General features: G+C 38.6%; 1 protein-coding gene across 3 annotated transcripts in view; it reads right to left on the reverse strand.

Annotated features, from left to right (window-relative positions):
* Positions 1 to 8,120: 8,120 nt before the first annotated feature.
* MCM9 (minichromosome maintenance 9 homologous recombination repair factor) overlaps positions 8,121 to 15,690 on the reverse strand; it is a 46,374-nt gene continuing 38,804 nt past the window's right edge. For 2 of the 3 annotated variants that reach the window (XM_042814587.1, XM_042814578.1), the window contains exons 12-13: positions 12,573 to 12,718; positions 8,121 to 10,945 (exon numbers count right to left, since the gene is read on the reverse strand). In XM_042814587.1, the coding sequence (XP_042670521.1) occupies positions 9,424 to 10,945; positions 12,573 to 12,718 (1,668 nt within the window). In that variant the 3' untranslated portion in view covers positions 8,121 to 9,423. Of the gene's footprint in view, positions 10,946 to 12,572; positions 12,719 to 15,690 lie in introns of those variants that run through there. The other variant, XR_006168151.1, reaches the window with a different exon arrangement.

The raw sequence follows: 15,690 nt of genomic DNA on the forward strand, positions 1-15,690 counted from the left end.
ATAGTTTGGGAATCTTTGGGTTCACTGAGCAAATGTTTTTACTTAACTTGAGATTAACTGATACAAATGTAGTATACTAGAAGTAGATATAAATGTAGTATATTAGAAGAATAAATATTGTATTTGGGTATTTTTTTTTTAAAGGAGCTCTATTGTATTTACATCAAAGCCCTAAACTTTCTTAATAGACTAAATAAGATGTTCTCTTGAATTCATCTTTTAAAATTAGTGTCTGACAAGAACAAAGCTGAGGAACCGTGGGCAGTTCATCATAAAGCAGAAGCAAAGAAATGCAAATGTGGCCACTTTTGTAAGGGTGTTAGCTTTGTCATAAGTTGCAGGTAAACGCATAAGATGCAGGGGAGTTGGCAATGCCACTCTAAAGATCAGGGAAACTGAAGAGACTGAAAGCTCCGTAAGGTCTTTTTAGTAGCTACAGCTTATCACTGGTCTTATGGGATTGGCCAAAGCTGTTTGCTTATAGTTTTAAAACATTTGTGCACTGCCATCACTAAGAGAAAATAAGAATAAATTATCTTCCACACAGACAGTCTCTCAATAATACTGAAGAAGCAAAAGTTTTCAGGAGCATTCAGCTCAAACCTGGTTTTCTACCAATTAAGGTAATGTCAACCAGTTTAATGCTTACATTAAAGAATATGCATGCTATTGAAGAAAGGCTGAGAGGTCCCAAAGCTTTTGTGCAGCTGTCCCTATTATACACTGTGCTAATTTCCCTGCAGCTCCTTTTGCTAAAGGAAAGAATTAAAGGCAGAAACAGTCTATGATTACTTTCACCAAAGTGATCTGGAAGGACACCAACAGGCTCATACCATGACCATCTTGTGGTTTTTAATCTGGGATTTTGACAGTGATTTCCAGGAACATTTCTGCTTCCATTTTTCCAGGATAAATTCTTCCCCTGTGCGGAGGACAGTGCAATGTCAAAAGGGTCTGAGTCTGAGTCTATGCGAGGGAGGACTCTGAGACCTATTAGATTTTTTTAGTGCTGACCTGCTCATGAGGAAAGCACTCTGTTATTGCCTCCAAGTTTTGTGTCCCTTCACATAATCCGGCACCCATCATAGAATCAGAGGCTCATAGAATCATCTAGGTTAGAAAATAACTTTCAGATCACCAAGTCCAACCATCAACCTGACCTACAGCATCCAATCACTAAGCCATGTCCCTTAGTGCCATGTCCACGTCTTGAGGCTGTTTCTTGTGACCTACTGTTTGTCACCTGGGAAAAGAGACTGACATCCTTCTTGCTGCAACCTCTCAGGCAGTTTTAGAGCACAATAAAGTAACCCGTCAGCCTCTTGTCTGGATTAAATGACTCCCATTCCCTCAGTCGCTCCTCAAAACACTTATTTTTGAGTCCTTTCACCAGCTGCATTGCTCTTCTCTGCACGTGCTTGAGCAACTCAACATCCCCCTGGTAATGAAGGGCCCAAAGCTGAATACAGTAATTGAGGTGCAGCCTAATCATATTAGAACTAATTTAAAAATTAATAGAGCATATGTTGACACTAGCCAAGGCAGCTTATTGAGGTATCGTGTGCCTTGGTTTGAAAAAGGCTATTTAATGTTGCATTTTGGCTCTTCATTGTCTTTTCTTTGTTAAGTGCAATGGATGTAGGCAGCAAGGACCACAGTGCAGATGTACAATATAATATGAAAATCTTAGCATATTATCTTCTAAGTAGAAGATCTTACTATTATACCAGGATTAATTCTTCGATAAGCAGTAGTATTACAAAGACCTTTTAAATTATATGACGAGCGTGTCAGAAAACTACTTCTCCCCAAAGAAATGCGACATCGTTTTGCTGTTGTGATTCCTGGGGCCAGGGGAGAAGCAGTGTAGGCAGCCGAGGGGTTCAGCGACCGAGTACCGAGCAATAGCCGCCTCCCAAACATATCGCACTCTGCAGGGAAAGAACTGAGACTTTGGAGCTCCCTCTGCTGGTTCTGCATCAACTTTCACTCCAAAGTGGTTTCCCTTCTCCCCACCTGCTGATTATCACTTAAACAATTGTTTCATGTATCGTATTAAAAATGAGAAATACCAATGATTGCTTATAAAGGCATCTAGCTGGGATAATTGATATTACACTGGAAAAAAACCTGACACTCTCTTAAACAGGGAAGAAAAGGCTTCTGCTAAGTCTAGTTTACTGGGCTTGCATGGTGTCTGCAAAGGAATGTTCACTAGAAACACATCCCCTTATTGCCCCATGCATCCATCCATCGATCACTGACGTCTGCTCATATCACTACTCTAACATGCGTTGGTCTGCTGTACTCAGTATAAACAAAATACACATGAAGTAGGCACTGTGAGAACACTGCAAAATATCTCAAGCACATAACACTAAGAAACTAGGAATAGGTCTTTATACTCATTCTTCATACATTCTGCATGCTACCTGGCCTAGAACTTCCCTCATTTTTACTCAAAGTATTTTCCTTCTACTCCCCTGCATGTAAATTACATTATGGAAGTGAGTTTGCTGCCCAAAGCTGCAAGCAGGTTCAACACACCAGACCATGGAGGCACAGGGATTTCAGGCGTGAAAGCTAAAAAGCAGCTGAACAAATGACAGAATACAGACACGCACAGGAAAACTGCATGCCCAAGGTATTGTTCAAGTTCTGTTTCATCTACCAACCGTCAAAGAGAGCTCATTCTCCCCTGCAGAAGTTAAAGTTTTCTACTCCAACTGTTTTATAATTAATTTGCAAATAGCTTTGACTTTAAAATGTAAAGTTTCTTACTGCTCAAATGTCTTCTGAATAGATTAGGGACTTCTGAAAACAGATGCTGGAACTTTTCTACCTCATTCCGTGTAGCTATCACACCTTCTTCAAGTTAAGCCGCAAAAAATCCTATCAACATGAATTCTGGACATGATAAATTGCTTATGAAAAACTCCAACTGAGTGGTGTAGACCCCTCAGTGAGGCTAATAAAATGCTGATGGGAGACCCACCGTGAAATTACAGGAAAGGCTGATTAAATAAAGCTAGCATTTAATAGAACAATATCACTCCAAGCAAAAGCATAAAAGCTCATAGCACCTCTCAGGGGTGATTAGAGAGAGAACTTTTCAGATGCAAACAATGCAATTCACCTTTTTTAAAACCACTGAAATAATAAAACAAAACAAAACAAAAACAAGCAAACAAACAAACAAAAAACAGAAAACCCCCAAATCTCTAGTATTTTCTGTGTTCACTGAGAGAATGGTGCATTTCTCATTCCAGTTTGCTGGAATAAAAAGTTTCTTGCAGGAGCCCGGAAGGTACTTAGTTCAGAGTACTGAAAACTGGAAAAAGGACTGGGAGCCACACGCTGCCAAACTGAACCTAGTGAAGGTCACCATGCTGCATTCACTGGAAATGATCTTTACAATTCTTGCAGAAACTGCAATGACCCCGGGGTGATTTGAAACTTTTCAGTCTTCCTAATGTTTTGTAGTTTATTTAAAATGATTTGGGGTCATGTCTTTACTATTCATTTAAACAAGGAAAAGACTTGTTAGTCACATTAATGGCTAGCTATAGAGTGGAACAGTTAACTACATACATTCAGAAATCATAAACCAGATACCACAACTTATTTTTTCTCTTATAAACATTAATTTGTCAAAGCTTGTATGTCGTTCCTCTTGCCCCTGGCTAAAATAGTAGACTAGATGGCTCTCAGTGTTTCCTCTGGTGCAGCTTTTAAAAAACATTTTATTTATCTTCATCTTTTAGCCTTCTTGTTTCACATTTCTGAGTTTTTCTGTTGGCATCGTTATCTGTAGGTATTGCTCAGAATGAAAGCAAAGACTGCTTACATCAGTACAGCACTTGGGATTTGATAAAGGAGGGGCAATAACTCTGTACCACTGTGATGCACAGCGCAGAGGACCCATGCACAACCGTTTTGAGCAGTGCGATGCTGATCCAGATCCACCAGCTCTGCTGAAGCACATCACTCAGTTCTTACACCAATGTGTAAATGCCTACTACCCTAATTCCTCCCACCACTGAACACTCTCCCCATTGAATATTGGAGCTCTTAGTGGGGCATCCTAACAGCTGAGGTCAATTTGTACTCTGAAAGATCTCTTAAAATATCACTCCAGTACATGGACACCATTCACACATCCACACACAAAGCCAGGCATTCTTACACCTCCACTACAGATGAATAGAATAAAGCTGCCATCCTTTTAGTATACAGTGGATGTGAAGCTGCTTGCTCCCCTGGTCTAGATCCTTACCTCCACAGCACGAGCCAGGCTAGAATCAGAACCACATGTGCAGCTGCTTCGAGAGCTGACTCACCTCTCTCACGATGAAGATGCTGCTTCCATCCTGCGTGGTTTCGTTTTGGCAGATGAGCAACAGTTGGTGGAAGTTGGTGCCTTGAGACTGAAGATAGTGAATGGAGACAGGAAAAGGCAAACGGCACTTCTGGAAATTAGTGGTACACTTACCTAACGTCTGGCAGTGAAAATGAGCAACACATGAATGCCACTGAATGTGGAAGACGTGTGAATTTGCAGCTTCCACCACTCCTGACAACCTGCTTTCAACTGCTGTTAAGTGTGGAGTTATTATGCTGACAGCAGCAGGCTGATCTGGGTCCTGGTTGCTGATAGGCAGAACGTGACAAACTCCTGTGCAGTCACAGTTGCTCAGATTTGCTGTAGGAGCTTTCCTGTTGGGGACTTGCTCAAACACGGCTTCCCTTTTCACATAATCCTGTTGCAGCTCTCATGACTACTGAGTTGGAATTAAGAAATGCTGCTGGTTGAAATTTGACTACCCCAAAATTTATCTTTTCCTGACCTGCACTGTGGAAATAGATTTTTTTTGTACAATATTTGTACAGTGTACAAATTTGTACAAAAAAAAATGTACAATATTTACGTGATTACGCAATACATATATGTTATGCACATATTATTGTATTTATTCTGTAAATAATTGTTTGCAGTGGTAAATACACACTTTTTCAGAAGAATCAAACCTGCTTGATATATTTGCACAGTCTTTTCTAAAGTAGCCATGCTCTTCACTTGGCAAAGGACAATGTTAGTCCTTGGAACTAGTAACATTCTTCTGCCTAGCAGGAAGGAAAGCACTGATAAGCCAGGGAATATCAGATATCAGAAGGAGATGGCATAATTAGCATTCATTATTAATGAAGCTATTGCCTCATTCACGTGAAATACTGAACACTTAATACCCTGTTTACCTCATCTTCCCATCAATGAATACAATCCCTCTGTGGTGTTATATGTCTTCACTTGGGAGATCCGTTCAAGTTGAACCCATTAATTAGAAGTTTCAGTTCTGCTTAGGTTGACTTTGCTTTGCCTTTGGCTTTAGTTCACTGTATAATTCTGGTGCACATCACATTATGGTAAGTAACACAGTAATGCACATACCTGATAACAACCATGACACTAAAGTAACTGTCCTGAGAGTAACACGAGCAATGAGCAAACTCAGCCATGTAGGGTATTTTTTTTTCCTGCTTACTAGTAATTTAGAACTAAAAGCAGCACATAAACAGGAATAAAACTAGTTGGCAGTGTAAGAATGCGTTAGCAGAGTAGCTGATACCCATGGCACATACAATCTTTTTTTGTTTGTCTTCTGCCACATTTTTTTGTGCGTCATATCTAATATTTTCATGATGTTGGGAAGGAATTCAAGGTTGTTTTTGAAGATGTTTACATGGCAAGTGATTCCTATTACAAGTTGTTTTGTGAGCTTAAGAACTGAATATCAGCCTCAGAATTGCTTTAAATAACAAGGGTAATAATTCCCATGGGAGTACCAAGAAGGACTCCACTGACGTTGCTGGACCAGGCAGTGACAGCAGTCCTGAACTGCAGAAAAAGGCAGCAGTGAGGGCCTGGAAGGAAGGGGGTGAGGTGAGGAGGAAGCTACGAGTGGCAAGTGTCCAGGGGAGGGGGAATGCAGCAGCAGCAATCAGAGTCTGTGTTTGGTACAACATTAAATTACCAACCATCTCCAGCAAAGCCAGGCTGGTCATGAACCACAGCTTTCTACTTGTAAGTGTTGTAAAATCCTGAATGTTAAATACCACATACCCTGCTGCCTGCATTTCAGGTAATACTGAAGGATTTAAACTGATCATTAAATGTAATTTAATAGTGTAACAGTTTAAGTTAGAGAAGTCAAAATCATTGTAAGAAAAGTGGATTAAAAAACAGATGCTTTCTCTTGTTCTGCCTTCACATAAACATCTGTGGACTGCACTGTTTGCCTCAGACAACATCTTTTCAGTGATGCCTACAATAGCTGGGTGACAAACAGTAGAATGCTGTATGTATAGCATGCTGAGACTCCTCTGCAAGTGAAGTGATCAATACTTGAAAATAGAGTGAAGGCGAATTTAAAAGCATCATTAAAAAGATTTAAAAAAATAAAGGCATGGAAAAGTCAGGTAAAGACCACAGCAGAGGTCTGGAAATAACTGCTAAGGGAGACAAGGCAGACCTTTCTGAAAGCTGACTATAACGTCCCTGCACCTCCTCTTTGCTTCTAACTGGAAAGCACAGGTGTCAAAGTGGTATTAAAAAGCAGCAACCTCAGAGCCACTGGAGTTTGCACAACTCATTCTTGATTCATTTTGGTTTGCTTTTCCAATTTCTCACGTCACACTAATGGAGAAGCAAATTTCCCAGATCTCAAAAACTCGGCTCAATAAACAAACAGTTCCATTTTATAAAGTAATGCACTAATTACTTCAAGAGACAATTCTCTCTTTACTGATTTAATATTGTCCCTCCGAAATGACTAACTGTAAAGAATGATAGGATTCAGTATGCCTAAATTTTCCAGGATTTTTTGATTTATATACCTAAAACACACCTAAATGGTAGACAGTGGCTCAGTCATGCTCTTTTCAGGGCTGCCTAACTTTGTCAACAATTAACATGTCTTAAGTGATCTAGAATTCACAGAATCACAGAATCACAGAATTGTAGGGGTTGGAAGGGACCTCCAGAGATCATCGAGTCCAACCCCCCCGCCAAAGCAGGTTCCCTACAGCAGGTCACACAGGTAGGCATCCAGGCAGGTCTTGAACATCTCCAGAGAAGGAGACTCCACCACCTCCCTGGGCAGCCTGTTCCAGTGGATTCTCTCAGACATTATCAGATTTGTTTTGATATGCTCAAAGGTGTCGACATTTAATCGCCCGAAGAGAGGTGCTGAAATGCAAAAATGGTCTTAGGTTCTCACACAGCCTCAGCAACTATGGAAGTGAACTAGTATTACCTTCTTGCTTTCCCTACTTCTAGAATACAAGTTTCATTAGTAAGGAAGGTAGCTGTCTGCATTACAAAGCATCTCACTTTTTCCAAAAATACAGTTACCCTAATTCACTATGTAGTTATCCTGGCTCTCAGGCAGATTTTACAGCACAACAGATTTGAAATTAGCAGGATATAAAGATAAGAACCTTCCCAAACACAACACGACAATGGAGAACATGAAGAAGACGCCAACCCTGACCATAAGTGCAATTTTGTGCCATTCTGACTCTACTGATTTCAACAGAGATCTGATTTCCAGTGCACAGAGAGATGGAAGTCAACCAGCCTCCCACAGAACTCCCACAGTTCTTTGGAGCAACAGTTAACAAAATTTTATATATCAAATTATTCTAGATGAGGAAAGCGTCATTATTGTTAACAGCATTAAATTCTGATTTCTGATTCAAGATTTCTGACCCTGGATTCTTGATCAAGTTTCAGTGCAGTCACAGTATCCTGTAGGAAACATTTTGTTTTCAAGGGCGATACAGCCATAATCACAGAGCACCCTCATCCTGTCTCTTTGGGAAGGAGCAGCACTGGTGGCTCTATGCTCTAGGAGAGAGGTAGATGAAGTCCATTTCTTTCGTTTCCAGCAGAGTACTACTATACAGTCAGTATGGACTACAATGTCTCTGTCATTTCTCAAACTCCTAGCAGTAAGTCACCCACTGCAATTACTGTTTTCATGATTTCACTGCATCACACTGAAATACTTGGGTCTTACCACTCCCCCTCATTTCCTGAAATTTTACACTATTTTAATTTACCCAGTTTCAAGGGAGCTACTGCTAATTTTAAACAAATCAAGAAAAATAAGACCTTCTTTGTGCTAGCAAGACTCTCAAAGGATTTACTGTGCCATAAGCAACCATTTCATTCTCTGTTTACCTTGTAGGTAATTACAAGAATATTCTGTGGAGAATTCAAACACAGAAGAAACATACCTGACAAGTCATGGAAGGAAATTCAAGGCTTGCTTCTCTCTGTAAACACGTAATACACTAGTAGATTAATTTCCAATCAGACAAATGAATTACATAGGATTGCAGCATGCCACAGAAGGTAAACCGTATCAGATGTAAACTGATGTAAACTAGTAGTAAAACACTAATCATAATTTAAATAGTCAATTAAACATTTTCTGAGGCACAATTAAGTTGTGCTAGGTTAACTATTCACCATGAAGCTAGGTCTGAAGTGCAGTTTATATGCCAAGGCTTAACACCTGCATTAAAGTTGCTCTGATTGCGGAGAAGTTCCAGTTACGTGAAATTTGTTCTCTCTGCCATGAAGAACTACCTGTTTATTACAGAACTGGGTTTTGATAAAATGACCCAGAATACAGATACAAACATCTGAATCAATGTATTTAAAACTGAAATAAAATAATAATTTAAAAAAAAATCGGAAATAAAAAGCCCTAGATACATATCTTCAACATCAGCAGTGTGATAAGGAACACAGTAGCCAGATATGTAGCAAAGTTGCTATGATATTGATGATATGGGGATATTCAGCACAGCATGATGATAAATCACAATATAGCTAGCTATGCTGAAAACAAACATATATAGGGAAACAAAACATAATGACATAGCTTTTAGCATCATCATTTTTCCAAAGTAGCGCGGTCACTCAAAAGGACGATCTGTATCACACATAGTTCCAACTGCTACGTGAAAAAAAAGGACAATTAAACCTGCTTTTCTGCTAATGCCGCTGTACTCTGGATATATGAAACATTTGAGCCTTTGGGTTAAATCAGATCATTCAGAACAGTCAATCCACATTAGCATTCTCGGGAAGACTTCATAAAATGAAAAGCCACATAAAGCCTGTAGTATACACAGTCTTTGGCTGATGTAAAGTATGCAGCCCTTAAAGTATGTTCATTGGTATCAACAGGCATTCAAGACTATTTTTAAATGCTTTAGTAGCCTATGGATACTGTTGATACAATTAACAGAAGGATGTAGATTCAGAAAAGCTATGTGTTAAGTAATTTGGAGAATACACGTTACAAACTTGGGTTTTTCCTAACCTCTTAATCCCATTCATAAAATGCACTCTTAATCCCAGTCAAAGTCTAATGCAGCATCATCCAGCTCTGCTATTGAGAAGAGAGATTTTCGGGTGACCGCACTGTCTTTACTTGCGTTTCCCAATGCAAAACTCTTCCTTTTATTAGGATTGCTCACAGGCACCTTCAGCGATGGGCTGTGGCTTTCCTTGTTGTTAGTGTCAGTCTTGACAGTTGGTGGAGTTTCTGATTTTGAGTCAGGACGTGACACAAAGCAGAACCTAGAGAGGTTTTCTAATGTGCTGGAGCATACTCTCACTGCGCTTGGACCACCAAGCTTCTCCTCTCCATCTCTTCTTTTTTCAGTGGGTGGAGGTGACACATCAAGTGTGACATCAGAATGCAGCAGTGCATTTCCTCCCATCTCTTTCCCTAAGGCCTGACTCAGCTGCTCTTCATTCCCTTTATTACCAGTTGATTGCTTTTCCAAACTCTTTTTTCCTAAGCGAGTCAGTGTCATCTTGTGTTTCTCAGGTGGGCAGCAATTTTTTGGCAGCTGCTCTCCCTGGAGCTGCTCTCCTGGTTTAACAGTATTTTCACTTGGAAAAAGGGAAAATTCTGCATTTTTCTTCTCAGAAGAATGATCATGATTTGTCCTCCGTCTGAAAGAAAATTTAGCTAGTTTAACTGCTGGAGGACTTTCACTGCCAGTAATTTCTGGCTCATGAGAACGTACTGTCTTTGCTTCCTTCCCTGCTTGACCTTTACTTCGTTTTCTCATGGAAATTACTGCATGTTTTGCTGCTGCAGATGCACTATTATTTTCATCTCCTACTACTGAGTCTGTATCACTTGAAAGATCCAGCAGGCCAGACACAGGTAATACTGAGGGAAGGGCCTTTGCTTCAGAGTTCTGTGTGCTAGTAAAGAATCCATGTGATTTCTCTGTGCGCAGCCTCTGCAGGCTTTTAGAAACCCGGTGTGTAATAACTGATTCCTGCATACTGGCACTTGTTAACGTTGGGTCTTGAATGTTTGTTTCTGAAGAAAAACATTTGTGTTCCTCAGTCCTTTTGCTGCTTATCTCAGAACCTTTGTCTTGCTCCAAAGAAGCACACAGAGTAACAGTTGTTAGTGACCCTCTTATTTCATTTTCTCTCCTTGGGATTGAAGAATTTCTTTCCTCTGAAGAGGAGGGCTTAGATGTGGATTTTAAAGCCACATTATCTGGAGATGTCTTCCAAAAAGTTTCTTCAGCATCAGCGTTTCTGTCCTCCAGGCTGTCAAACCATCCCAGGCTGCCATCATCACCTGTCTTGTTAAGGTTAAGCAAGCGTTTTGTACCTATGTTGTTACCAGGTGTTGGGTTGCATAAGGTTTCTGGGTGTTCATCTCCTTCACAATTGCTTTTGGGCAAAGAAGGCTGTGGACAGGAGTCAATCTTTTGTTGATCTGAAGGTTCTGACTGAGACTTTTGCTTTGACTCAAATGTATTTTTGCTCAAGCATCCTGTAGTAGCACTGAAGCTTGTCTCTTCAGGCTGTAACTGGCAAGAATTTCCTTTTTGTAATCTGTAGAGTGAAAAAAAAAGAAAAAGAAAAGAAGCAGTAGTCAGTTATTTTTCCAGTTTTCTTCCTTTATTGTCCTAACAATGATTAGTATGTATGAATGGTGAAAAGCTACAAATAATGTTCAAGTATCTGAGTAACTCAGTTTCATGTATAGCTCTCCAGAAGCTGGTGTTGCAGTCTGAGCTCATTTTGATATCTCAACATCTTCTCTGTAAGGTGCAGAATTTAGAGTTCTTCTATTATATGACAGAAAACACTGTATTTGAGAGAAAATACTATATTGACATATATTTTTAGAAATCATTATTTCAATTATTTACTAATAGACCTATTCTGATAGAATGTACTTAAGATTTTGATGAATAGTTACAGAAATGACCTTATTCACCAAGATGTGCTGATAGATGCTTGTTTTATCAAAATATGGTTTAGGGGAAATACACTGGACAAGTCTTCTAATACAGAATGGACTAGTTTAGAGAATGTTCATTAAGTGTTCTCTAAGTTACTTAAAAGGGTGGCAGAAGAAATCATCTTAATTTGCAGTACAAGGGTTTCAGGGAGATATGGAGAAAACCTTTACGAGTACTAGGATGGAGCAATAATGGAACAAACTACCCAGAAGCAATGGGAAATCCCCTTCATCAGGGAGCCTGAGAAGAAGATAACAGAAGGCCCTGCCAGAAAGGTCAACTGCAGACCTGATCCTACCTTTGCATCTCATCTTCCATCCCACACTGTATTTCAATAATCCTTTATGAACACTTGTTTCTTAAAACAAGATTTCTTCTGCCTATTGGAGATACCTCACTTTTACCTCCTTTTATTGCCACTGTGCTTAAGGTCCTTACTATAAATTACAAAATGAAGTCTGAAAAACATCAGAATGAAAAAATGTGTTTTCCCACCTGTTCTTATTCCCTTAGCTTTAATAATATTAATCATTTGTATTCTTTTAACAGCAAGAAACTACAAGTTTCTTTAAAGCCTGATGTCATCCCATTACACAAATATTTGTGTATTTACTTTGTATTTATTTCCCACCAATTACAGCGTTCTCACAGTTCCAGTGAGTTAAAGGCTCTCTGTTAGAAACAGAAAATAGACTTTCCAGAGGTTACTGCAGTGAATTGAAAACCAGAGTAAAAACTGAAAATTTGTGTATAAAAATAGAAAAATTCCACAAAATAACAGAACTTTGATTCAGAATTCTGTTTTTCATTAGAAGAACAGCATGAATCATAAGCTCAACACAAAAGGCGGCAAAAAAATACAAAGCAGATCTTCTGTTTTCCACCAAGCAAATAACAAAATGTTTTACACAACCACATGCTGAGATACAGAATCTTGTACCCTAGTAAATTCAGTTGGAATTCACCTGAGTATAGAATTGAGATATATGATGGGAACCAATATAGGTTGAGATAATAAAATTATTGTTGCATTCCATAACCCAGAGAGAGAAATGATCTTGTGATGATCTCAGTGTTACTTTAATACAACGCTTATTCACGTCCTCTAAACAACAAGCCCTTTCCCAAGGTCAGACTGTGTTTTTAGACTCTCCCTAGAAATCATTGCCAAACGATTCTTTTTCTCTGTTGAATTATTTTGTCACTGCAAATACCTGTCAAGTCTTTGTAGCTCCTTGTGCAAAAGATGTTGCAGCTCCAGTCGCTCCAATATGAGTTCACACTGCATTCGGTACTGTGCCATTGGGTTTTCTGGGAATGAGGTGTGTAAGGCATTGATGGCTCCAAGAAGTGCACCTCCCTATGGCACCACAAGAGATTTTAAAAAATAAGTTCCCCTTATTATTTAGCATCAGATTTAAGCAGCAGAGACCATTCAATACAGAATTCTCTCTCAGATATTTTAAAGCTTAACGTGGCAAATGTTTACTGAGGAACTCTAGTGATACAAAGAATCCTTTTAGATCTGTTCCAACAGGCAAGGTTGCTCATACACACGGAATAATTTTATGCTCATGATTGCCATTTACTCCTCCTCAGTGCGTATTTTATTTCTTTGTAGAAAAACAGAATGTCCATCTACGGCTTGAGAACATCATTATTAAAAACAGACATTAGTAATTAAAAGTAGGTTTCCAAATACCTTGTAAAAATTCTGTTCATGTAAGCAACTTTCATAATGGAAGATGTTCTGACTGCTAATTTTTTTCACTATTTTTTCCTATTTATTTAAATGGAAAGACCTGGGTATTAAGGCTTGTCAACATGAGAGAAATCAAACTGCAAAAATATTTTTGAATAGATGTAACTATTTAGGAGTAATTCCATACTTCTAATCTTGTGAGAAATGAAGTAGCTTTTATATGGCACAGAACATCTGCACAAAGTGATTTGTTCCACACAAAATATTCCACTACAGCTCTTTGGAAAAACAAAACAAACTAAACCACAAAAACCACACACCTGTTTTGCCACAGATTAGCCAGCATTTACCATTCCTGACTAATCTATAAAGCTCAATCCAACTGATCAACAACATGCTTATCAAGCACCAGGAAAGCAGCAGCAAAAGAGGACAGTCTCTAAAAGCAGAAATTGCCATACAGCATTTCATGGCCCTCAAGTTTTCAATAAAGGCAGCCTCCAGACATAGAGATTCTGAGTCGATAGGCTGCCCCTATTGAAAATATGGTTCATGTGATGCTGTTTGTGGCAATTAGGTTTTTTTCCATTTTGTAATTTTAAAAGTTCATTTAAAAAAAACCTCATACTGAAGCAACATCACTCACATGGCTAATTCACGCCCCCTAAAACCAATATTAAGCAATATTAAAACTAAGGTTGGCTGTGCAAACATTAATGCATCCTACTTAAGTTATTGTTTGTTTTTTTCACAGATCATTTAGGTATATAACAAATTTGTTCTATATAAAAGAAGTCATGAAAAAGATTTTTGTATGACACTTATTTGTTTCATAAATCTATTTTATTGTGAGTTTTTCCTTATTTGTTTCAGGAATTGTAAATTGTACAATGAGGTAGGGGCTGTAGAAATGAAAGCTCGGTCTGTTGGTTAGGACAGCTAAAAGCTACTGATGAAAATGAGATTCAATCTCTGTGCTAATTTCCAGTTCTTATGAGTCTGAGTGAGACAACTAAGCAAAGGTTTTGAAAGGCAATAAGCTCCTAATTGGGAGCTTGATGTGGTGTGTGCACAGAAGGAAACTGCTGTCAGTAGAGAATGTGCTCAAACACTCAGAGCGCTACTGCTCTGAAACTAAGCCCAAACCATTTTTCATGGGACATGCTTTAGTGGGTAATTTCTTCTTGCATATATCAGCTCCAAATTACAAAACAGGAGTAATACCATCCTGTCACTTTACAATGACTGCATGAATATAAATTACTATGTCTGAAATACACTGGAAATGAATTCCACAGAAAAGCACATGAAAAAAATAGAATTCTATATGTAGAACAGCATTTGAACAGTAAGTAATAACACACTGAGCAAAATATTGACAAGGAGTAGTTGCTTTTAGCTTGAGTACTGTCAACTTGTGATGTAAGAATCCAGTTGGGAAAAAAAAAGGAACACATGGTTATATATTTCAAAGCTGATGCCCAGTGGGTACAACTACTCCTGCTCTCCCTGAGAAAAACAAAGGTGAACAGAGGCTAAAACAAACAGACAAACAAAAAGCCTCAATAAACTGGGATAGTGATGAAAATAGGATAGTACTCCTTCTCATGTAAGCTCACATGAAATATCCAAATACTTCCCTGAGAACTGTGAACTTTGATTTTACACTGGTAAGAATGTATTTTTTTGTAGAAGTTGGAAAGATGACACATAAGATAAAATTTGCTAAGCTGAAAGTTGAACTGAAAGGTGGCAGCCAGTCCTTTAAGAATGACATTGGTGCTTCTGCATTTCCAAACTCATTCTACAATTAGGCAGGAAATGTAGGATGTATCTACACATAAAAACAATTTTTTTTTAATTCAGTGATAAGGAACCACTTTCTGAAAAGAAACCACTGCATGTTGCTTTTATTTAGATTTTAAGAAATCAAAGTAATCACTTCCTTTAAAAATAATTTCAGTGATTTATTTATAATTTTCAAGTGGAAAGTAAAATTTGGCCTTAAGTAGCAGATCTCAAGTTTGCCAATTCTTACAAAAACACACTTCCTCCTAAAAGTGAATGAATAGAACAAATACAATGAGCACACAAACTGCTCCCAGGTAGTCTCATACAGTCACAATTCAGGGACATTTCTCCCCAGCACTGATTAGACATATGCTTGTTATGCAAACCGCAGCCCTCAAGGGACAAAGAAACATGACAAAGTGACCCGTCGTTAAAATAGTACCTTTTTTTCCTACATTTATTGGTGTTGACTACTCCCAGATTTACAGATGGCAATACACATTCACTAGTCTCTACTTTTTGATCTGTCATGAAAAAAAAAAATCTGAGTATTTCAGGTTTCTTATATCTCAAAATCATATTGATGCGAAATCAGTGTCCCAGCAAATTCCAACATAAGTAATTAGTTTTATTTACAGTTAACGCTTATGTGGTATCTTCTGCTCTTTCAGTTGGATACAGTGTTACAGGTTATTTTCACTCAGATGCAGTACTGCCATTGAAAAGCTGAGCTCTTCAACAGAGTGCCAGATGAACAGCAGCAGAGAGGAATAATCTTCTGCGACTTACTAAGGTCAGACCTTGCAGTATTTTTTAAAGACAAATTCCATGTGCAAAAG

Source organism: Centrocercus urophasianus, unplaced genomic scaffold, assembly GCF_019232065.1.
Source record: "Centrocercus urophasianus isolate 14NV4802_14NV808 unplaced genomic scaffold, USGS_Curo_1.0 seq_10, whole genome shotgun sequence".
Taxonomy (NCBI): Eukaryota; Metazoa; Chordata; class Aves; order Galliformes; family Phasianidae; genus Centrocercus; species Centrocercus urophasianus.